The 23,117-nt window shown below is 44.5% G+C and overlaps 2 protein-coding genes across 7 annotated transcripts; both read left to right on the top strand.

The window, feature by feature from the left end:
• The first annotated feature begins 1,422 nt into the window (after nucleotides 1-1,422).
• cyp11c1 (cytochrome P450, family 11, subfamily C, polypeptide 1) lies at nucleotides 1,423-8,809 on the top strand. Of its 3 annotated transcripts, XM_086077630.1 has the most exons (9): nucleotides 2,432-2,777; nucleotides 3,913-4,068; nucleotides 4,145-4,359; nucleotides 5,198-5,401; nucleotides 5,529-5,677; nucleotides 5,759-5,925; nucleotides 7,359-7,437; nucleotides 7,512-7,721; nucleotides 8,628-8,809. In XM_086077630.1, exons 1-9 carry the CDS (start codon nucleotides 2,494-2,496, stop codon nucleotides 8,736-8,738), a joined length of 1,575 nt encoding a protein of 524 aa, XP_085933756.1. In that variant the 5' UTR covers nucleotides 2,432-2,493; the 3' UTR covers nucleotides 8,739-8,809. The 3 variants fall into 3 exon arrangements, with proteins under 3 accessions (XP_085933757.1, XP_085933755.1, XP_085933756.1); XM_086077631.1 differs by lacking the exon at nucleotides 5,198-5,401 and having other exon boundaries at nucleotides 1,423-2,777; XM_086077629.1 differs by having other exon boundaries at nucleotides 1,423-2,777; nucleotides 5,529-5,925.
• A 51-nt stretch (nucleotides 8,810-8,860) lies between these two features.
• pklr (pyruvate kinase L/R) lies at nucleotides 8,861-23,117 on the top strand. 4 transcript variants are annotated; one of them, XM_086077634.1, is made up of 12 exons: nucleotides 8,861-8,948; nucleotides 13,742-13,909; nucleotides 14,441-14,532; nucleotides 14,605-14,736; nucleotides 16,322-16,508; nucleotides 16,931-17,204; nucleotides 17,952-18,102; nucleotides 19,578-19,730; nucleotides 19,814-19,980; nucleotides 20,293-20,359; nucleotides 21,511-21,625; nucleotides 22,861-23,117. In XM_086077634.1, exons 2-12 carry the CDS (start codon nucleotides 13,771-13,773, stop codon nucleotides 22,965-22,967), a joined length of 1,584 nt encoding a protein of 527 aa, XP_085933760.1. In that variant the 5' UTR covers nucleotides 8,861-8,948; nucleotides 13,742-13,770; the 3' UTR covers nucleotides 22,968-23,117. The 4 variants fall into 4 exon arrangements, with proteins under 4 accessions (XP_085933760.1, XP_085933761.1, XP_085933758.1 ...); XM_086077635.1 differs by having other exon boundaries at nucleotides 8,905-8,948; nucleotides 13,745-13,909; XM_086077632.1 differs by lacking the exon at nucleotides 8,861-8,948 and adding an exon at nucleotides 10,531-10,664.

The following is a 23,117-nucleotide window of genomic DNA, read 5'->3' as shown; positions in this document are numbered from 1 at the left end:
CATGTTACGAAATCTTCTCAATATGTCATCCCAGAAATAGCAAAACTGGAGCCTAACGCTGCGTCAGGACGGAACTGCAACCGCTGATGACGTCTCATTCAAGAGATTCGGACTTAAAAAATATCATAATAACAACTATTTTTAAGAATGCTATAAAATGCATATATTTTCAATTGAACTGTGATTTTTTTGAATACAGTATAATTGAAACTAAATGTTGCGTGAATGATGATGCAAAATAAAGAAGGTCACCAATTATTAGAAATGATGAAATAAAACTCAACAACTTCCCTGCGCCGTTGAGCAACGACACTCTCAATTGTTTAACGTATCATATTCATGAGAAAATATGCAGGAGGTGACTTTTGAAAATCAAAATAATATTCAAATTGTGCCTCAACTCATCTTTATTTACAAAGCACTTTATAAACAACCATCGCTGCCTGCATCAAGCTTTACATGCAGTTACCATCAAACACAACAACAAAGACAGTGAAAACAATAAATTAATAACATAAAAAAAAAAAAACTATCCTGAGTCAAAAGCCAAAGAATAAAAGTGTGGTTTGTGTAAATAAATATACAAACAAAAAGAGAATTGAATAGAATGTGTTTTCATTCATCGTTTCATTTTTAATGCCTCGAAGCAGCAGCAGCACAGATGGATATTAAATAAATGTAGAAAATGTCTGTGTACATATTTACAGCTCGTATCAATGAAAATGAGTAAAATGACAGTTACGAGGTGGTAAGAGTAGATCAATAATAGCATAATACACATGAGGATGTAAATAAGTATCAGCTGGGAAAGCCTGATGAAAGAAATTGGAAATCTGTAGGTGTGATTGTGATCCGAAGGCAGCAAGCAAAATCCGATTTGTCATAAGTGGCAGCGTTACATGAATGATAAATAGCACGCACGCACGCGCACACGCACGCACATGCAAATGAGGAAACAACACCAAATTTGGCATCAGCAGCATTCAACATGGCAACTGAACGAGAGTAATTAATCATTCTCGGGCAGGTGTGATTGGAACAAAACGTTTCTGAAGTTTAACATCCAAACGACGCAATGCGTACGATCGTCGCATTCAAGTCGTCGTTTTTGGATGTCGCGTTCAAGAGCGAGTTTCGGAAAAAACTTCCATTGTTGTTTCCTGAAGACCCCAACGTTGTGTTTTGTTCCGTGTCATGAAGAACTCCAAGGACGCCGAGCGCCTGAAGTGCGCCGGCGGCAAAGTGTCGCTCCCCCGCCAGCTGTCCGAGCTGACGCGTCCCGACAGCAAGAACAAAGATGGCGGCTTCAACCTGCTGGACGCCTTCCGAGGCCTCCGCTTGGGGGGCAAAGGCGCCAAACGCGCCCAACGCGCCAAACGCGCCCCCGCCACGAGAGGGCACACTTGTCAAGTCATGTGACCCGACGCCACGTCGCACGAACTCTTTTCTTATCTTTTCAAAATATCTTCTTGGAAAGGACCGTTTCATAGTCAACCACGAGCATTCTAACATTGTTCAATAATCGAGTTATGTCTTCATAGGGCAAGGAATCGTGTTTGATATTTGGAGTCCAAAAAAATCTCCATATAAGGCCGCACAATCACGTGAGACCAAACATGACAAATGGAGTATTTGTGTTATTTGCATTACGTTTTCTTCTGCTGTCTGCAGCCGGGTCCGCTTTGCAAATGAGAATCGGTTCTCAATGGCCTGACCTGGATATAAATTGAAAAATGAATGATTTAATGCAACCGACTGCTTTTATTTGTAAACTACATCAAATTGTATTCATAAGACACAATGCAGCATGTATTAGTTTTTATGATGATAATAATAATAAATTACGCTTGAAATACAGTACGTCACTTTTAAGGACAGGTTGAGGGGGAAAATATATATTTTTAAATCTTTTAAATTCAATGATGCATTGTATTTCATTTTTTTGCACTTTATGTCCAAATATAATTTCCAAGTATTTGTACGATTGCATTTTAAAACCATTTAAATTTTTCATTAATTGATGTTTTTTTTTTGTTGGCTTTTTCCACCCGGTGAACATCAATTCATTTGAAGTAAGACATCCCGTGTTGGGCTGCGTCCCGGCAGGCTGGTTGTCATGGCGACGCCGTTGCTGTCATCCCTATAACAACTGTAATTAACTTTAAAGCTGTAACTTTTTAAAAATCACTTTGTCACAAAAGTTAGTCCATTGCAACTTTCTTTTTTAAACTATTTCTAACTATAAACCTTCAGTTCATGTTTATTTACTTCTTTCTTTTTTTTTAATACAAGGAAGCATCTCAAATGTCAATCCAATTGTGAGCAAATGTTTGAATAAAGCTTGATTTTTGTCCATCTGGAAATCCTCTGATGTGTTTTCCGGCGAGCGCCGTCGTGTTTTTGTTATCCTTCTCTTGAACCGTCCACCTCGGGATCCATAAATCACCGGCGGCTATCAGGTTCCGGCGCGTCCCAAGGCTTCCCGGACCTCACATGTCGCTGGCGCCGGCGAGGATGCTCAGCATGTCCGCCGCCGTGAGAATGCGCATCCCGCCGCGGCTTCGCGGACCCGCCGCCGCCTCCAGGGCCCTCGGCGCGACGGCGGGCGGGAAGGAAGCGGAAAAGGTCGTCGGTGGCCGCGTGAGGAGCTTTGAGGAGATCCCGCACACGGGTGCCAACAGATGGCTCAACCTGCTCACCTTCTGGAGGGAAGGTCGCTTCAGGCTGCTCCACAAGCACATGGAGAACTCCTTCAAGCGCCTCGGACCCATTTACAGGTACCGCTCGTGTGCGTCTTTTGCCTCCGTTGTTCAGGCTGTCGGTGGAAACGGTTTTGGGGGGTTTTGAGGGGACGATCACAAAAAACCTGGTGAGACGAGTTTATTGGTTGTAGCAGATTTCAGTTGCAAGACAATTCAAAGTGCTTGACATAAAAAGAGAGAAAAACAAATGAAGTCATTGCAAAAATTATATAATCATCTAAAAAAAATAATGAGATTAAACGCAGGCATCAGTCTGGATAAATGAAAATCTAGCATGCAAATGTGTTTGAAATGCTAAATTGTGCTTCACTCCGGTTCTGGGAGAACACAAGAGACCAATCCCAGATGACCCCACGGGTCAGAATCTGGATCCTTCTTCGGTCGGGTACCAACATACATCTTGCATGTATGTTGGTCCGAGACCATTTCGACATTTACAGAGCAGCAGCAAGATTTTCAAATCTATTCTTTTGATTTACAGGAAGTAGGTGTGACATGAAGTGGTCCAAGAATGGACCCTTGCGGAACGCCGCATGTGATCTTTCTTGGCTCCCATTAACAATTAAGTCAAAGAACCGGTAGTCCTCATCTTGCAAGTAAGATCGAATGATTGGATATCGGAAATATACGTTGGGAGCTGTGCAATCCAAACCATTTTTGAAAAGGAGAAAGCAGCAAATCAAGACCGCATAAAACGTATACACAGCATGTGTTAAAAATGTTTAGTCTTAAAAAATTTAAATTTTTCCAAGGAGGGTAGCAACGACTTTTGGTCTCATTTATAATTTGTCACTCCATCTACAATAGAAACAAAACAATGTACGGCCATTTTTACCGTTTCTGTTGATAAACTCTGACGAGAATGTTTGGCTTGCAATTTTGCAAATGATTTTGAATCAATTTCAATATGTTAAAAAAAACGCGAACTTCCTCGTGTTTCGGAACTGACTGACAAGGAATACGTTTGAAAAAGGGGGTGTCGACAGTTTTAGATAACACATGATGTGATATGCTTTGGGTCGTGAACTCCTTCTCTACGTAGGTAAAAAAAAAAAAAACATGATGTGGTATGCGTTGGGTTATGATCTTCCCGTCTGGATTGACAGCGAATGCAAATTTCCGACTGGACTGTGTTTGTGTGCAAAAAAAGGGAGCACTTGGGCCTGCAAAGCAGCGTCAACATTTTGATGCCGCGCGACATCGCCGAGTTGTTCCGCTGCGAAGGCCTCAACCCGCGACGGATGGTCCTGCAGCCGTGGGCCACGCACCGGGAGGTCCGCGGGCACGAGAAGGGCGTCTTCCTCAAGTCAGTATCTCGCGCACGCACGCACGCACGCATGCAGCACCCTGCAGCGTTCGCGACCGTCCGCTTTTGTGGCCAGGAACGGCGCCGAGTGGCGCGCCGACCGCCTGTTGCTCAACAAGGAGGTGATGCTGAGCGCCGCCGTCAAGCGTTTCGTCCCCCACATGGACGAGGTGGCGAGGGACTTCTGCCGCATGATGGCGAGCCGGGTGGAGGGCCGGGCCGGCGCAAAGCACGGCAAGAGCAGCCTGACCTTGAACCCCAGTCCGGACCTCTTCGCATTTGCGCTGGAAGGTCAGAGTTGACGCGAGACGCCTCACTTTTTCATTCTGTTGTCCTTGCAAGTGCTTCACTTTCTTTTTCTTTCTTTCTTTCTTTCTTCAAAATGGAACTTCATCAAAGTCGCGCTTTGCCTGTGACACGTTTCAGGTCACGCGTGCTTAAAAATAGAAGACATGACACGTTTGCAAGCGCGCCGCACGTTTGAGGGAGAAGGCGGGGCCGAGCCGACGCGCGCCGCATGTGGAAAACCGCGGCCAGGTGTTAAGCCGCTTCCGAAATAGTCCGTCGTCTCTCTGGTGTGTTGCCGGCATGTCTGAAAATCGTCCGTGAAAAAGGACACGGGTCAGGATGTAACATTTACTTTAACAACCCGTCGACTATGGGACAATTGGAGGAAGCATCGCAAAAGGAAAGTGCCACGATCGAAAGGCCTGAGCGCAATTTCTGAAGGTCCGAGGCCGTGGTCGGAAGGGTTCGAGCAAGCTGAAGACCGCAAGACCTTGGCCGTATCGCGACGATATTAAAGTCACCGCATTGGCTCCCAGTTGCTGTTCGAATACGTTTTAAAATCCTGGTCTTGACTTCCGGAGCACCAGGGTCCGACTCCATGTTATATTACCGGGTCCGGTACTGATAAGTTCAAAAATGGATGTCGCTGAGGACCGGAAGGCCAAAGTCAGGGATCAAAAGGATTTTGCCCAAAAATCAAATGAGAGCCAAACGGACGCTGCGGTCCGGGATCGAACAGACTCAGGGTCGGGTCACTTGGTGGAAAAGCCAAAATGCAAATGGCTGAAAGCGTTGATGCGATGACGCGACTAACGTTTTTGCGTGCGATCCTCGCGTGCAGCGAGCTGCTCCGTCCTGTACGGGGAGCGCATCGGCCTCTTCTCCTCAACGCCCTCCATGGAGTCCCAGAAGTTCATTTGGGCCGTGGAAAGAATGCTGGCCACCACCGTGCCCCTCCTCTACCTGCCCGCCCCCCTGCTGGAGCGCCTTGGCGCCTCCTTGTGGACCCAGCACGCCACTGCGTGGGACCACATCTTCACCCACGGTAGCGTCGGATCGACGTTCGCCGCTTCGTAATAATTGTTCGGGCTTGTCCGAAATTCTTTCTGACTGTAAAACCACAACTTTTGTCCGCATGGTTCGAGTACTTTTGCCACCTTTTCTTCTCGCAGCCGAGGCCAGGATGAAGCGAGGCTTGTCTTCCAAAGCCGACGCGGCCGAGATCCCCGGCGTTCTGGGCCAGCTCCTGGAGAAAGGACAGTTATCCCGCGAGGCCATCAAAGCCAACATCACCGAGCTGATGGCCGGCGCCGTCGACACGGTGCGCGACCGTCCCGCGCGGCCACTCCCCCTTTTTTTGTATCCGCGCTCTGGAGATGCGATTGCGTGTTTTTCCGTCCAGACGGCGGTGCCGCTGCAGTTCGCTCTGTTCGAGCTGGCTCGGAACCCCGCGGTGCAGGAGAGCGTCAGGCGCCAGGTGAGCCAGTCGGCGGGCCGGGCCGACGGTGACCCGCACAAAGCCCTGGAGGGGGCGCCGCTACTTAAAGGCACGGTCAAGGAGATTCTCAGGTACGAAAATAACAACAGACGACTTTTTGGTTCCTGTTTGTTTCTCTTTGAAGTCCTAATTATTATAGTACAAATAAAAAGTATATTACAACGTGAAGACTGTGACAGTTTCTCAGCTCCACTTTATCGAGCACAGCAGAGGCCCCAGAATGGAACCCTGTGGAACACCGCAGGCCCTTGCAGTCTGTGTCTCAATTGACTCCATTCGCTGAGTGGCAACAAACTGCTGGAAGGTTGCCAGCTTACAAATATTTGAAAAAGAGAATTTGCTGAGAAACGTCCAGATTCAACGTTGACGACTTTCAGATCGTTCTAAATCCTTGAGGTCAAAGTTCAGTCAATTTGAACATGACTAATATTGACAGAAAGTAACCCAAAGCTTACGGGGGGGGAAAAAAGTCAAGCTAATGCCAAGTGAGGAAATGCCCACACACATGAAACACATTCACAATAGTTGATAGTGTCAACATTTTAGAACGCATAACATTTCAAAGTTCATTGTTTTATTGCAAAAATGTTTTTTTTTGTCCTTTCGTTATCTTTGGGGGTCTTCTGACGGATCCCACAAAGCGTAGAGTAAAAATGCATCATTCACTCGCAGGCATTTTCACTGAAGCAATCTCCTTCGCTCCCGGCTGTTTTACTGGATTTTGACTGATTTAGCAAGGCCCACAGAATATTGGGTTCTATTGCTATAAAAACATGGAATATACCCCCCCAAAAAAAAGATTCAAAGTATATTTCGATCTGTTTCCGTTTAGCATTAGCATTAGCATTAGAATATATATATCGAGATCTCTTATATTCCGCTGCTACCTGGCCGTTTTTTGTAATAACTACCATTGCTACAACCATTCTCTTGAGTTTATAGGCTGCATCAAAGTCTTCTGTATGCTCTAGCATAAAAAAAAACACATTAAAACATATAAATACGTTTTTTGGGACGCTAGTAATATTTAAAATAGAACATATTTATATGGATTTGGGAATATATGAGTTAAGGTGGAGCCCAGGGGCAGCAAATAAAGTGAAAACAGCAGAAGCCCCAGAATTGAACCCTGTGGAACGCCACATGACTTTGGGTCAGAGTGGGATTCATAGCAACCAAAGCTAACGCGAAAAGCTCGAAAAGCAAGAGTATAAAAATAATAATTGACATTTTTTATAATTCAGGATCAGAATATAACATTATTTTTCCCGGAATTTGCGTATTAAAGTAAACTAGCAGTTATTTAGTTGTCCTTACTTAGTGTATCGAAAGAGTGCACCTGAATAAATGTTGACACCTGACATGATGTGTGCTGCGTTGTTGTACATCGAGTACACACAACATTGCGCTTCCCTTTGAGAACACCAACGCGACAGTCTGTGACTTGTCTGACTTCAGATTTTCATTCCCTGAGTGGTCGCAAACGCCGTTGTGTTGTTTGCAGGCTGTATCCGGTCGGCATCACGGTTCAGCGCTACCCGGTCCAAGATCTGGTTCTTCAGAATTACAACATTCCGGCCGGGGTGAGCGAATCGCAACAAGCAATCATCAAACAAATGTGCAAAAAGCGGGAGGGTAGCGTCGTCTTCGCCCTCAGACTTTGGTCCAGGCGTGTCTTTACCCGATGGGGAGGAGCGCGGAGGTCTTCGACGACCCGCTGACCTTCGACCCGGCTCGGTGGGCCCGCATGCGAGAGCAAAAGGCGTGCGGCGGCGCTGCCTTCCGCTCGCTGGCGTTCGGCTTCGGCTCCAGGCAGTGCGTCGGCCGCAGGATCGCTGAGAACGAGATTCAGCTGCTGCTCATGCACGTGAGTGCTGCCGGGCGGCCATTTTGAATCGGTTTGGGCTGTTGGACTGTTGCTGTCATAACAACTTTATTTCATTCCAACTGAACATTTTATGTGCCAGCATTTGTCTTGGTTGTGTTTTTTGTGATGATCACAAAATCTTCCATTAACTCATTTGCTCCCAAAAACATATAAATTAATTTTATTTCAAACGTTTTAAGTGTCCCAAAGACATATTTATATGTTTTTTATGTGTTTTTTTTAATTAGTTTTTTTTTATGCTAGAGCATACAGAAGGCTTTGATGCAGCCTCTGAACTTCAAAGAACGGGTGAAGCAATAGTAGTTATTACAAAAACGGCCAGCGGGTGGCAGCAGAGTATAAGAGATCAGCCAGGGCCATATTGAAGCTGATTTCCACACGGTTCGAAGCAGATTTGTGACTAATGGTGAAACTTAGCTATATTCGAATGCTAATTGCTACAACATGTAAACAGATAGAAATATACTTTTTTTTTTCCTGATGAAAGAAGAGACTAATTTTATAGCAATAGAACACAATATTTTGCGTGCCTTGCAAAATCAGTCCAAATCCAGTAAAACAGTCGGGAGCGAAGGGGATCGCTTCAGTGAAAATGGCTGCCAGTGAATGAGTTAAGCCAGGGGTGTGTTGACTTTTACACATGATGTGGTAAGCTTTCTTCCTCCCTCAAAAAGCGCAAACAATGATTCATTTGCTTTTGACAGCTTATAGATGACATAAACATGATTGATGTTTAACATCACATAAAACCTGGCGTTTTGAACAGGGGTGTGTGGACTTTTTCAACCCACCAAATTGGCCAATGTGTGGCCGTTGTTTGTTACGTGTCGTCGCGATGATGTATTGGTTATTGTTTCTTGTTTTTTTTTGGTGTTGCGTGTTTAGATCCTGCTCAACTTCCACCTCAGCGTGTCGTCTTCTCAAGACATGGACACCAAGTTGACGCTCATCCTGCAACCCGAGTCGCCGCCCAGGATCACCTTCAGGATTCTTTGAGCTGACTTGTCATCCTTATTCACTTTTGTATTGGAAGCGAATCAAGTTACCAATAAAGTTGTTTTCCCGTTCGCTGCACTTTCCAATGATGACCGTGAAAACGTGTGGCAAAGTTGTCCTGTAGGTGGCGCTCGTCCTTTTCCCCGTTCTGCCGCTTGTATTGCTTTTTTCATTCCTGATCCGCGGCTTCCTGCGTCCCGGCTTCAGCAGGTTGGTGCTTCTCTTCTCTTCTCTTCTCTTCTCTTCTCTTCTCACGCGCTTTTTTTACAACTTGACAACTTTCCTCTCGTCGTCTTCTGCTTGGCAACTTTTGCACCCTCGCCACTTTTGACGTCTTGCGCAAGTTTGACTTCTGATGAGCTGCGGTGCAACTCGGAACCTATTGGACGGCGTGTCCACCTTTTGGGAAAAAAAAATCCAAAAGTGCTGATGGTGCGAGTCATTACGCTTGTGATGGTCTTCTGCTTTTTGTGCTTTTGTGCTTTTGTGCTTTATTTTATGCCGGCCTCGCGTTGCTGGGTTGCGGGTTTGTGTGGCGAAGGTTCAAAGGTGTGTTTGCTCTCGAGCTAAAGATTGACGCTTCCTGCTTCAAACCCGCCAGCACGCATGAGACACTCGTTGGCATAAATTAAAACAAAGGAAAGAAGATGAAATTGTGTGTCACTTCTGTCAAAGTCTAAAACTCATAAAAAGCATCAGAATGTCGGGTTTGATGAACGTCAACGGGAAAAAAACCCGTTCAGGCAATTTGTGGTGACTTTCCCGCGCGCAATTCACTGCAGAGCTTTTTACAGCTCAATCACGCTGCAAAAGAGAAAGTCTATTTTCATTTTTATTCCATTCCAGTTGTTCATTTGTTTACTGAAGTTTGACCTGAGCAATTAAAATAATTTCATGTTATTTTATTTTTAACCTTAATTCTATGTTGTTGTTTTTCAAAGCATTACTTATTATTACAGTTAGGATTTGATTTTTACTTTAATTTAATGCATCATTTCATCTTATTTGTTGCATATAAATGTTTTTTATTTACTTATAAATTTTACTTATTTCCAAACAATTGTCTTTATCGTGTGTACATTGTGTAAAATTAATAACAATTTTTACCTTAACTTTATGGGATTTTATTTTAGCTCACACATTTTATTTCATATAAATTGTATTTATTTCATCTTATATTAATTAGATCTTTAAAAAAGATTTAACTAACTTTTAATGTGACTTGTTGCTCCAAAACCCTCTCAAGTCAAACCAAGCCCCCCCCAAGTTACAATTGATTTATTTGATTAATTTTTTTCCTTTTCTGTATGTAACAAAACTACGTCAAATGTTGGGTTAATTCCCACATTGATTATTAGCCAGCATTGATCGTTCATCAATGATAACACTTTTTTTTAAAAGAAGTTGAAACTTGAAAATGTTCCAAAAGAAAATAATGGGAATGAATTTTATCCTCACCGGACGTTATTGAACATTTTGTGAGCGATTATGTCGATTGAAAATCAATGTCAATATCTCAAAAGTAACCATTTTTGATCCAGCTCCTTCTTTTCTTTTCTTTTCTTTTCTTTTCTTGAATGAGTGTATGTTTTTGAGGAGACAGCTTTGTACTTATCTCACACATCACGAATGTGTGTGTGTGTGTGTGTGTTTCAGCTTATGTGTAAATTGCGTAATGCTGCCACAAATGTCAAATTGAACTTTCGTGTTGTAAGCCTCCGATTAGACACGTTTTTTTCCTTTCGATTTTACGACCTTCACGCCTTTGTCCGACTGACCTGTGCGCGTGCGTGCGTGCGTGCGCGGTGAGGGTTCAGGCGGGTTAATGAGAGCGGCAGGTGTAGGCGTGGTTACGCGACTTACATTGTGACAAGCGCGTGAGCTGAGTGGACGCCAGACAAAGGAGACATTCGGAAGACAGAATGGGTGAGTGAGTCTCATTTTTCGATTCTCGTGTGATCACGTGGATCTCGTTTTCTTTTTTTAAATACAGTTGTGCCTTGAGATCAACGCTCAAATTGTCTTTCCCCATTGAAATAAATGGAAATGACTTTAATCCGTTCCACCCCCCCAAAAAAAAATGTGTAGTGTGTTTATAAAAGAGCACTCTACAATATTGTATTTTAGAAAAATATCTTGATATACACACCTGCACTGATGTCATAACGTGACCCATTGTTGGTCTCAACATTGGTTTGACCTCTCTTATCTGCTTCAAAGAATGTGCTTTCCTTTACGGAGCGTGTCCTCGACCTCATGGACGGTTTGCTTCACATATGTACCGAGCATGTGTGTGCGTGTGCGCGTCCATGCATGTGTGTGCGTGACGTAACGCATGCAACGGTGCGGGGATAACTGGGTCACATGGAGGTTGCGGGGTAAAGACACTCAACAGATAAAAAAAGGTGGTCTCATCGTGATCGGCAGAGGCGCCACTTTCAAGCTCCACTGAGTGTGAAAACCTTTCGAATGGCCGTCATGGACTTGCCGCTCGATTGTCACCCTCGCATCAATTCAGCCAATTTCTGTGACCGCTCATCCTCGCGAGGGATCGAAAAATAGTGTGATTTCGCTGTTACACTTACGAGCCCTTTTTTTTTTTTTTTTTTGCTTTGACGTGCAAGCACAGACTTGAGATACGAGCGCCATGTGGTGGCAGCAAACTCAATTTGACTCGCTTCACAATAAGCTGCGCATTGGCAAATAGTGGACAGAGCAAGTTTATTACAGCTAACCAAAACGAACAAAATAACCCAACATTTTTTTTAACTGAGGTAAAATAAAAACAAAAATGCTTTAAAAAAAAACCCCACCTAAATCTTACGTTTATCAAACAAACAGAAAAAGTCACTTTTTGTAGGCGTAAAAAGCAGGATTGAAGAGCTTTTATATATTGTCATATAGTTTTCTTAAATAATGCGCCACCATCTAGTGGGCAACAGTGGCATTGCACCCAAAATAAACTGCAGGCAGAACAAAACAGTGTTATAAAACTGCTTCAAAAAATTAAAAAAATTTGCAAAAAAAGTGGGATTGCAAAGCCGTAATTCTGGACGGAGCGGGGAATCAAGTTGAACTCCATGACCTCGCTGTTGGGTGAGTCGTGTTGAAGCAGCACACCTGCCGATGTCATCAAGGTGATAAGGTGTGTCTCCTTATCGCCTCGATGACTCCCAAAGCAGCGTGAGAAGCATCTGACCTCATTGATGTCAATGCAGCAGAACGAATGTCTTAAGTGCAGACCTCACTCCCGTATTTCTTTATTTCTTTCTTTATTTTTACAACATTGCAAATTCTTTCTCAGAAAATGTTACTTCATTTTGGTGGTACTGCAATTTGATTGAAAATTGTCAATTGTTAATCCTTTCCTCTTAATATTATGACTCCATTTTCTTTTGATTTCATTACGACTTAAATCTCATAAAACGGATCTTCCCGAGTCGTGACATGAAGATTCTTACAAAATGGTGTCACCGTTCCTCGCGGTCGTCAATATGATGACGATGTTCAAGTTGCAATTTTCCAACCCATGAAATGGCGTCGACCCCCTCCTAATATTTTGTCACCCCCCCGAGATGTAAACTTTAGCGCTTGAGTGGCAACGCTGCAGTTTCCTTTGCTTTGAGCGTCAACATCATGTAAATGCGGTTGGAGGTAAATGTCAGGCCGCCTCAAGGTGCTGCCGTTCTACTCAAACAGGCTGTTGGAGCGCCATATTGATTTGGAATGTCTTACATTTGGTGTTGGGGGGGGGGGGGGGGGACAATCTGCAACAAATAATTCATTCATTCCAATGATTCAGTTAGCAAAAATCTGTTCTTAATTGACTTTCCTGCAGAAATAAAAGTTTAATAACAATAAAAACCATCAATTATTGCGCCCTTGAAAACGGAACAAAATGGTTTCTCTCAATGAGTGTTTCACGGCCCCCAAGTGACACATCATGACACGCTCATTAATGCTAATTATGAGTTTCACACGCTAACGAGCGAGCATGTCCTCTTCCAGCCGGCTTTAGCCGCCGGTGCTAGCTAATGTTAGAGTAGACAATATTTGTGTTCTACTCTTTGCGTGTTCAATTAACTGAATGGTGAGATCCTGGTGAAGAAGTCCCTTTGCAAAGGCAATTAGTCAGAAGCTTCTGATCACACAATTGAAGTCACTCAAACAGTGTTCTGTTCAAAAGTGTGTCCCTCCTCCTCCTGCACATCATTATTTATTGAAAAGTGGGTGAATACGAAAAGTCTCCTCCCATCAGCAAGTTCAGCAAGTTCCCATAGGTATAAATCAGATTAGAGAAAAACAATAATACATCAGCCTGTGCCTCCCCTCTTCCGACTGAGACCGGTACCAGACTACACTCCCTTCTAGATAACAGTAAAAAGAACTTGTTGCCCTTTTCTTCTCAGGCGAAAGAGACAGATAAGAATACAATACTATTCTATTCATTGAGCTACACAGCTAATAACTAAATCACTCCAAAAACGGCTAAAATATAAATTAAAACTGAAAAACAATGTTAATAACTCAACATTAATTAGCTCCCTAGCTAGCTACCATGGTGCTCGTTTACCTGCTAAGGAAATACTTAGCACCGGGGACTAAAGCCAAACTGTGGCAGGGTTTTTACTTTCTGGACCACCTCTGATGGAGACCAGATTGTTTTTTGCAATGCGGACTTGTCAGCAGAAAGCCAAATAAAGCACAACATAATAAACGTCAAAAAGTCAATACAAATAAAGACATATACAACAAACGCTACAATGTAGCGCACAAAAAAGTGCTGAGCTAAATGTTCGGGCCGCTTACTCAACGCTAATGCTTTTGAAGGCTCCAAGGAGTGAAGTGCTAGCTAGCTAGCATCCGCTCGTCTCGCTAGCAGATAAACGTTCAGCTGTTAGAAAAGTTGTTTACTTTCAAACTCACCTTGTATAGAACTCGACGAACTTTTTATGTCAACCGTCCTTTGACTGTTGGACCATTTTTCTGTTTTTGTACATCAGCAGCTCGCATCAGACGCTACTCGGAGGCCATGACGCTGCCCGACTCTTTCATCCAGCGCCAGCAGCTGGACGCCAGCATGGCCGACACCTTCCTGGAGCACATGTGCCTTCTGGACATCGACCAGGAGCCCATCACGGCGCGCAACACCAGCATCGTCTGCACCATCGGTCGGCAAGCGCACCTGCTGGCTCATGTCGCTAACTCGCTAGCGTTAGCGAGCGGCAGCTTGTCAGACGCGCTCTCGCGCGCTGCTCGTGTCGGAGTCGGCCGACTGTCACAGCTTTGACTTGTTGACAGATTGGTCTTGATTCATCCGAGAACAATGACGTCACATTGAATAATGCCAAATATTCTTCATGATTATTATTATTATTATTATTTGCCTTGCATTCCTAGCGACGCTGGTAGAAAAATGTGTACTTTTTTCAATCAGTCTGTGCACACTTACTCTTCATCTCATATGCATTTTCAGTGCTTTGACGACGCTCGTGTTCACACCAAGCTACATAAACAGAGATTTTTATCTCCAAGCTGAAAAACATCATTATCACCATTTTGAGTTTTGTGTCAGCTAAAAACGAAAATATTAAAGTTTGTTGCGCTGTCGACAAGGCACCGATATATTTTGAAAAGTTTCTAAGTAAATAAATGAATAATACAAATAACAATGCAACTTCCTTCCTTCCTTCCTTCCTCAGGTCCTGCGTCGCGATCCGTTTCCAAACTCCAGGAGATGATCAAAGCCGGGATGAACATCGCACGTTTGAATTTCTCCCACGGTTCCCACGAGGTGCGTTTCCGTGCAATGTTGACCCACGTGTGTTGCTCGCGCGCTCTCGTGACGCTCTCGATCGTCCGCCAGTACCACGGCCAAACCATCAAGAACATCCGCGAGGCGGTGGAGACGGTCACGTCTGACCCGTTGTACTATCGGCCCGTGGCCATCGCCTTGGACACCAAAGGACCGGAGATCCGCACTGGATTAGTCAACGGGGTAAACGCACAAGATGATTTTTTTCACCATTTCTTGTTCTAACATGACATCCCAAGAATCCAAGATGAAGAACACTTGATCATATTTTGGTGTTGAAATTGGACCGTTTTTGCTGCTGGGCCATTGCAGAGTTCTTGTTACCATGACAACTAGTGGTAGAGGTTTGGTATGCCCCCCCCCCCCCCCCCAAAAAGCCATCATGAACTGCAAAGCGCACCCAGAAAAGTCACAAAAGTCATTTGAAAGCCATTCAGAAGTTGACCCGGTGTTGTGTTTTGGAACTGTGCAATCGAATATGTGCCGCTTATCAAAAGCTAACAGTGTTAGCTAGGAATGCAACGATAACTGCAATATTGTGATATCGCGATATTAAGACAATATCGTCGTCGTCATGTCGCGATATTAAAAGCAGCACATCTGTTAAAAAAGTCAGGTTGATTTTCATTTGGGCAGTTCTAGCACCCTCTGGTGGCTAGTTAATTATTGCAGTTAAATTTTCACAAGGCATGTTTTGGCCCTTTGTTTAAAATCGACGCTAATTGTCAGATGACGGGGAACGTAATATGCTTGTGAGTCAATATGTGGAGGAACTCAATGTGTGCTTGTATTAGCAAGTAAATGCCTCAATATATATTATTATTATATTATATATATTTTGTTATATATATATTTATAATATTTTTCATTGCTATAATGTACAAAGCACAATATTGGGTGTTTTTTTTTAGAATGAGTTTGTTTTGTTTCGTAACAATATCGTGACCTCTTTTTGTGTATCGCCAACCTCCCGCCAATATCGTGATAATTATCGTATCGTGATGTCTGGATATCGCTACAACCCTAGCGTTAGCTAATGCAAATCTGTGGGTCCACTTAATGCGGCTCTGCTTACCTTTTTGGCTTTGCCGCAATGCCAGGGGCGTGTACAGTAGTCCACCCGGTGCTTGAAAAGGGCGGTGGATCTTCAGCCAGCCGAGCTGATCACGCCATGTGCGGTTTCGCTTGCTCATGATGTAAACGAGCTCCGCTGAGGCGGAAGCGCAATCGGAAAGTCAATCTTTCAGTCTTCGTGCCCTTAATTAGCGAAGTCATCTTAAACGTTGGCAACAACAACAACACTGTTGTGCGCTATTTTGGGCCACGTTCTCGTCTCCGTACGTCTTCCTACTTTGCGTGCTAAATTACTGCAAGCTGTTGGAAACCGTTTCATGTCTTGATTGGATTACTTGACGCGCTGCGTGACGCGCGCCGCTTCTCTTCCATCTTAGTTGCGTTGCCATGGAGAAAGTACACACAGTATGAACACACGCCGCCAACACTTGCTGCCATCTGACGGCAACTTGAAATGCGGCAGATGGCTTTTTACCTCGTCACTAACTCCAACCATGAGTCATCGTTTCAGACGCATATGGAGGAAGTTCAGGAAACGCACGAAACTCCAATTTTGGTCAACAAAACAGATTTCAATGAGTCGGGAAAAAGCAGAAAGGCAACCATGTGACTTCTCGCAGCCAACGGGGCAAAGGAATGTGAATTATGCGGTCCCGCGTGCGAGCGCTGCAACAATGTGTGTTTGTTTGTGAAGAAAGTGGAGGATGAGGTGAAGCTGGAAAAGGGCAGCCACGTTCGGGTGGTGACGGCGCCGGGTGACAAAGACTCCACAGACGGCAAAGCCATCTGGGTGGACTACAGCAGCCTGCCGCAGGTCCTGAAGAGGGGCGATAAGATCTACATCGACGACGGCCTCATCGGACTTAAAGTTCTGCAAACGGGTACGAAAAGATTGTGACGAAATGAAGCGCGTGTGAACGATCCTATGAGAAAGCCACCTGAAAGCCTCCAAGGCCAAAGTGGCGGATGGGCAGTTGCACTCCCGTCCTGTAGGTGGCAGTCATGTGTATTTTTAAGTGGGACATGACAGATTTGTTTTAACCCACAGTGCCCTCTGCTGGATCAGGTGGGTCACTGCTCTTGCCACACTTGCCCCCCCCCCAAAATATAATAAATACTAAATAAATAAATAATAATTATAAATAATATTAAAAAAAATAAAAATAAAAATAAGGGATAGAATTTAAAATGTAAAAAAAAAAAAAAATCAGACTCAACAATTAATCAAAATAATCGACCGGTAAATCATTCATGAAAATAATCCTTACTTTTGGCTACTCATGAGCATTTTGTCAATGTGTAGGTCCGGACTGGGCGGACACGGTGGTGGAGGCGGACGGCGTTCTGTGCAGCCGCAAAGGCGTCAACCTGCCCGACTGCAACCTGATCAACCTGGCGGCCGTCAGCGAGCAGGACGAGGCCGACTTGAGGTTCGGCGTGGCGCAGGGCGTGGACATGGTCTTCGCCAGCTTCATTCGCTCGGCGGAGGACGTCCGCGACGTCAGGCGAGCCCTGGGCCCGCACGGGAAGGACATCAAGGTCATCAGCAAGGTGGAGAGTCGGCAAGGGGTCCAGAAGTGAGTCCAACTTCACACCGTTATGGACAAAGCCTCGCCACACAGACTGCTGACTGACGCCCACGTCACTCACAAGACACAAGTCTTAAAGTCACAGACACTGAATGTGAGAATGGTGACCCCATGTGGACAAAAAGAATACATGCACTTCATGTGTACATTATTGCGTTTAATAACTCCAAATCAATTTTCGTCCGACGAATCGATGGGATTGTTGGTAGATTTGTCAATTCTAAAAATGGGCAGAGTGTGATGGACGTGCTTGGAAATGTTATGCTCATGTCAGGAAGTACCATAAAAAAAATCGACAACTCAGCCTGCAGTTGAGTAAACGATGAGCATCATTTTCCTGCGGCGCGGTCCCGTTGGCGAGGGCGCGCGAGTTGATGATGCGGCGCTGACAGCGCTGCCGTTGATGGCCGCCTGCCAGCTGACGGCATCTGTCAGCTCGCGCCTCCTCTCACTTCTCGCAATCTGCCCGCACGCCGCGCGGCCGCCACTTAATGTATCTTGACACAAGCACGTGACGGCCGCCATTGCTTGCCCGCCGACCTTTTAAGATGATCGATTTGGTCTCATGAATGTTTGACCGCGTGCAATTCCGACGGCAGACTTGTCACAACGATCTCATCGGCGGCGCTGATTTTGGGTGATTGCCACGTGAATCGGAGAGGACGCCGCGGCGAAACCTTCTATTTCTGCTCCGATGCCAAACATGCTCGCTCTCTTCTCGCTCTTCTGTGTCAGCATCGAGGAGATTTTGGCGGAAAGCGACGGCGTGATGGTTGCCAGGGGCGACCTGGGCATCGAGATCCCCGCCGAGAAAGTCTTCATCGCCCAGAAGATGATGATTGGTCGCTGCAACTCGGCCGGCAAGCCTGTCATCTGTGCCACGCAGGTCAGCGTCCGCTCATCAGCTTCTGGCCTCGAGAAATATTTCATCAACGTTTGCAACGTTCTTTGAGTTTATTGTCGTTTCCGCTCACAACCAACAGTGGAATTTGGATGACGAACAAAAACACAGAAAAACAAAATCAACGTTTGCGATGATTGGACACAGTCTGTAGATTTCTTATGCCCACTAAATTAGATTTTCCACCAGTGAAAAATCTGATTTGGCAAAACAAAACAAAAAGATGGAGACATTGCGTGCGAATGCTGAAAAAAATAAACAAAATAGAAACGTGGAATGTTGTTGAAGGATATGAAATGTTATGGAATAATCTTGAATGCGGTGGCGAAAATGATATTGACTGAGATTTCATTCTATGGAATTCGGTGAAATGATATCGGTAAGAATGTGGGAAATGTGGAATTTGTCGTTTGTAAGGAATGGGGAATGTTTGGGTCCAAAATGGAGAATTACGTGGAAATGTTTTGCGCCGGCGAAACATCAGATTAAAAAGCAAAAAATTTTTTTTAATGAGCTGAAAGTTTTGGAATTTGAATGGGAACGATAAAAGCGCTAACCTGAACCGTTCGTATCCACGCTTTGGAATAAGTGGGGAATATTGCTGGTGAAACGCGTCGCAATATATGAGTGAAGAAAATGGAATTTCTGCCATGTGGGGAAATGTTGCAAATTGATCCCAAGCTGAACATTTTGACTTTCAAATGCGAGGAAATTGTTGAATGTCTCATTGGAAGCGAATGAGTAATTTTGTGGCGCAAAATTTTGAAGTGTGGGGAAAACTGTGACTTTTTGGAATGAGAAAACTAATAGCCCACAAAATGTGAATTTTTGGAACATGTTGAAGTTGGAATGGTTTGAATCGGTCGAGAAATATCGAAGTAGTTGAAGGACAAAAAATGAAAAACAGTAAAAAAAACTGTCGGTGTGAAGCCGAAACATCACAATTTGGAAAATCTCACATTTTTAAGAATCCAGACTTTTGGTCCGTCCACACGTGTGGGTGTCATTTTGACGTTTTTTTTTTTTTTTGTGTGACCAATCTCAAGTGTTGGAATTGGCTTTGCTGTATTTGATGATTGTTTTTGTGAACGGTTGAACAAACATTCCGTTTTTTGGACTCTCTTGAAAAGGGACCACAAAAGTCAGCTTTTGGCCCAATGCCAGCGATCTGCACGTTATGCAAGTTCCTTCTCATTGGAACCTTCGCATATTTGCAGAAATGAGGTTTGAGCAACAACCATTGCATGACAACACAACCGACACGCACACGACGTTCGGTTTCATTCTCATATCGACTCGATGCAAACGGTTTTGAATTCGTCAATGGAAGGAGATGACGGACAAAACTCAAATATTCAAGATAAAAACTGCGGCTCAGATGAAAACAAGTTTGACACGAGCTTTTGTCAAGCTCGTGTATTTGTGTGTATTTGTGTGTGTGTGTGTGTGTGCGTGTGCAGATGCTGGAAAGCATGATTGCCCACCCGCGGCCCACCCGAGCCGAGGGCAGTGACGTGGCCAACGCCGTCCTGGACGGAGCCGACTGCGTTATGCTATCCGGCGAGACCGCCAAGGGGCTGTTTCCCGTGAAGGCGGTCGCTATGATGCACTCGGTGTGTGCGTGTGCGCGTGTGCGTGTGTGCGTGCGTGTTACCCATAAACCCCCCCCTGCTGAATATCTTTGTCTGTCGCTCAGATCTGCAGGGAGGCGGAGGCGGCCATTTTCCACCACCAGCTATTCGAGGAGTTGCGCCGCCTGACTCCTCTGTCCTCGGACCCCACGGAGGTCACGGCCATCGGGGCCGTCGAGTCGTCCTTTAAGTGCTGCGCTGGCGCCATCATCGTCCTCACCACGAGTGGCAGGTGGGGGCACCACAAACACAATCAAATGATTACCAAAAACAAATTCATTGTGTAAGACTGTGGTGCCTTTAGTACTTAGATTTGTTTTTTTTAAAGGCTTCCAACAGTTCCCATCAAAATAATTATAATAATAAGAAATATATACAAAATAATAATAATAACAAGTGCACTTTTCGCGCCGAGCGGTATTTTTGTCTTTATTGCGTCTTGACTTTGATTCTCTGGAATCAGCTCACCGAGCAGGCATAATAACACGCCTCCTCACTCATGAATATTCATCTTGTGTGTGTGCGTGTGCGTGTGTGTATACAGGGCGGCACACCTGCTGTCCAGGTATCGGCCCCGCTGTCCAATCATTGCGGTCACCAGGAGCCCGCAGGTACACCCCCAAAAAAATCGGAACAAGCACACGACCCGTCAAATGATTGCAAAGTGGCTGATGTCTTCGTTCGCTTCATATGGACAGAAATGAAATCTGATTTCAAACACAAGACGCATTTCATTTTCATTTTTCATATTTGAAAAGATCGCTTTAAATTCAACAATGGTGCTTATTTGACTTTTTTTGTCCATCATGCTAACTATTACGAACTATGCTAACAATTTTGCGAGCACGAAATAGTTTCCGATGTTAGACTACGAGTGGATGAAAACAAACGTGAGCGTCACGTGCGGCAAATGCACACGTGACGGCGTCCGGGCACGCGAGGCGGCGCCACCTGGAGGTCAGCGGTCAGGTGAGTCATCCGCAGCCTCGCATCTGGGCCCGCTGTGGACGCGGCGAACGCCGCTAGCGGGGCTCCTTCAACCTGACGAGCGGCCTCCAAAGGCGCTAACGAGGTCAGGCAGGCCGACTTCATCATCTTGCAGGTTCAAAGGTCGAGATTTTGCTCTCATTTTGAACCATCTTGAAATGCCAACCCAGAAGATTTTTTACAGTGGAAGTCAACCTTTCAAACATTTCTTGACAATAAAATATTTGATGTGACTTTTGCAGAATGCGAGTTAAGCAGCAAAATCCAGCTGTTTTGATCCATCGCTGTGGGCGGCCATTTTGCCACTTGCTGTCGGACGGACTGAAGATGACATCACAGTTGCTCAGGCAATGACCAATCGCAGCGCACCAGTTTTCTGAAGCTGCGCTGTGATTGGTTCTTACCAAAATGGCCGCCTTCTGACATTGATAAAAACGGCTGGATTTTGCTGCTTTTAACTTTTATTCCACTTACGTAATATTAACCAAGATACCGTATTTAGACGAGTGGGGCTGCGTAGAACATATTATTGGCAAAAAAGCGAATTGGGAGTTGACCTAAATTCCATTTGTCCATCAGTCCGTCCGTCCAAAATGTTGCTTTTTTGTTTCCGTTCTGTTCGCGTTGATGTTGTCGTAACGCGACATGTGCAGCGAACGTTCCGCCGTTGCTGATCCGTCCCGTTTGGCGTAAAGCGGGACGTTGGTTCAGGTTTTCCACTTGCAAAAGTTTGACAACGCAAACGTGACCAATGGCCAAGCTCGTTATTGTCCAGGTGACGCGTCAGTCGCAGCTGCTCCGAGGAGTCTTCCCGGTCCTCTTTCACCCGCTTCCCGCGCCCGTCTGGGCCGACGATGTCGACAACCGTGTCAACTTTGGACTAGAGATCGGTAAGGTCTTTTGAATTGTTTTATTTTGGAAACGTCTTGTTGTGTTCGCGTTAAAAGACTAAACCCAGCGGCGTGTTTCGATCAGGGTTGTAACCAGAAATGTTTCCGGTTGGGTTCGTTCCTGCTTGTATTACGTCAAGGTTCTGGATATGTACGCGTTTTATTTCATGAAACGATGAATTATATGATAAATAATAACTTTGAATGATTTGGGTTAACATTGATTAGTAAGAGTCAAATGTTTCTTGCTTCTTTTCACTCTGAAAACTGTTGGGTCAAAAGTTTCGTTTTTTTTGTTTTTATTCATTCATTTTTCCTTTCGGACAAATCATTGTGACAATTTCAACATAACAGTTTACAACACAACATATATTCCCAATATATATATATATTTTTTACATTATATATTATATATTTTTGAACAATATAAAATATATTACCCAATATATGAAAGTAAGCCAATTATGGATCAAAAATGGACCGACCCACTTTATGGGTCAATTTGACCCAACTTTCTGGGTTGTTTTATACAAAATGAGCCCATTTTTGGCCCCAAGTAAAGGATCTAACCAATATTTATGAGTTGTTTTATGCCGAAAGACCCATTTCTTGACTCAAATGGACCCAAGTAGAGGATCGGTCCATTTTTGACCCATAGTGTTTTTAGAGTGTTACATTCGATTTTTTTTCTGCAACTAGTATACATTTAATTGTGGCCGAGTATCAAGGCGGTACCAATGTTTTTATTTCAATGTATTTATGTATCGGGGACTCCAGATGCAACACTATAAAAACAGTTGGGTCAAAAAGAACCCAACTACTTGTCAGAAATGTACCGATCCCCTACTTGGGTCGATTTGACTCAACTTTGAGTCAAGGAATGTTTCTTTTAGTTTAAAACAACTCATAAATATTGGTCAGATCCTTCACTTGGGTCCAAAAATGGGGCCATTTTGTATAAAACAACCCAGAAAGTTGGGTCAAATGAACCCATAAAGTGAATCGGTCCATTTTTGATCCATAATTGGGCTACTTTTGACCCAACTGTTTTTTTAGAGTAAAATGAGCAACTGCTGCTAGAATCTGGTATATTTACAACTGAATTTGTTGTTCATCAATGTCCCTTTCAAATAAAATGAAATGCAAATGTTGCCCTCGATGTACCCCGGGGCCACCATGTAGCTCCGCCCCCTGGAACTCCCGCCCTGATTTTTGTCTTATTTGTTGCGTGGCAGGGAAGGCGAGAGGCTTCTTCAAAGAGGGCGACATGGTGATCATTGTGACCGGCTGGATCCCGGGCTCGGGTCACACCAACATCATGAGGGCCGTCAACGTCACATAACCGCAAATGGGCCAAATGGACTTTTACACTTTGCACCCGTGTCACGTGTTGCGCTTGCGAACATTCCCCACTCATGCGTGTTTGGTTGCGTGTATGTTCTTCAAAGCAACGACTCCGCCGTATGCAAATAAATCAAACTCGAAGCACTCA

This window comes from Leptonotus elevatus, chromosome 6 (genome assembly GCF_054856555.1).
Source record: "Leptonotus elevatus isolate MCC_2025b chromosome 6, RoL_Lele_1.0, whole genome shotgun sequence".
NCBI classification, from domain to species: domain Eukaryota; kingdom Metazoa; phylum Chordata; class Actinopteri; order Syngnathiformes; family Syngnathidae; genus Leptonotus; species Leptonotus elevatus.
The sequence above is the reverse complement of the archived record's forward strand: the minus strand, read 5'-3'. Positions and strand labels throughout refer to the sequence as shown.

Excerpts from the sequence above, each read along its gene's own strand:
- cyp11c1 (XM_086077629.1), top strand. The coding sequence starts at position 2,494 with ATGTCGCTGGCGCCGGCGAGGATGCTCAGCATGTCCGCCGCCGTGAGA. Across the intron at positions 5,402-5,528 it reads GGACCACATCTTCACCCACG|CCGAGGCCAGGATGAAGCGA; the intron begins GTAGCGTCGGAT and ends TTCTTCTCGCAG. Across the intron at positions 5,926-7,358 it reads ACGGTCAAGGAGATTCTCAG|GCTGTATCCGGTCGGCATCA; the intron begins GTACGAAAATAA and ends TGTTGTTTGCAG.
- pklr (XM_086077632.1), top strand. Across the intron at positions 17,205-17,951 it reads AGTCGGCAAGGGGTCCAGAA|CATCGAGGAGATTTTGGCGG; the intron begins GTGAGTCCAACT and ends CTTCTGTGTCAG. Across the intron at positions 20,360-21,510 it reads CGGTCACCAGGAGCCCGCAG|GTGACGCGTCAGTCGCAGCT; the intron begins GTACACCCCCAA and ends GTTATTGTCCAG.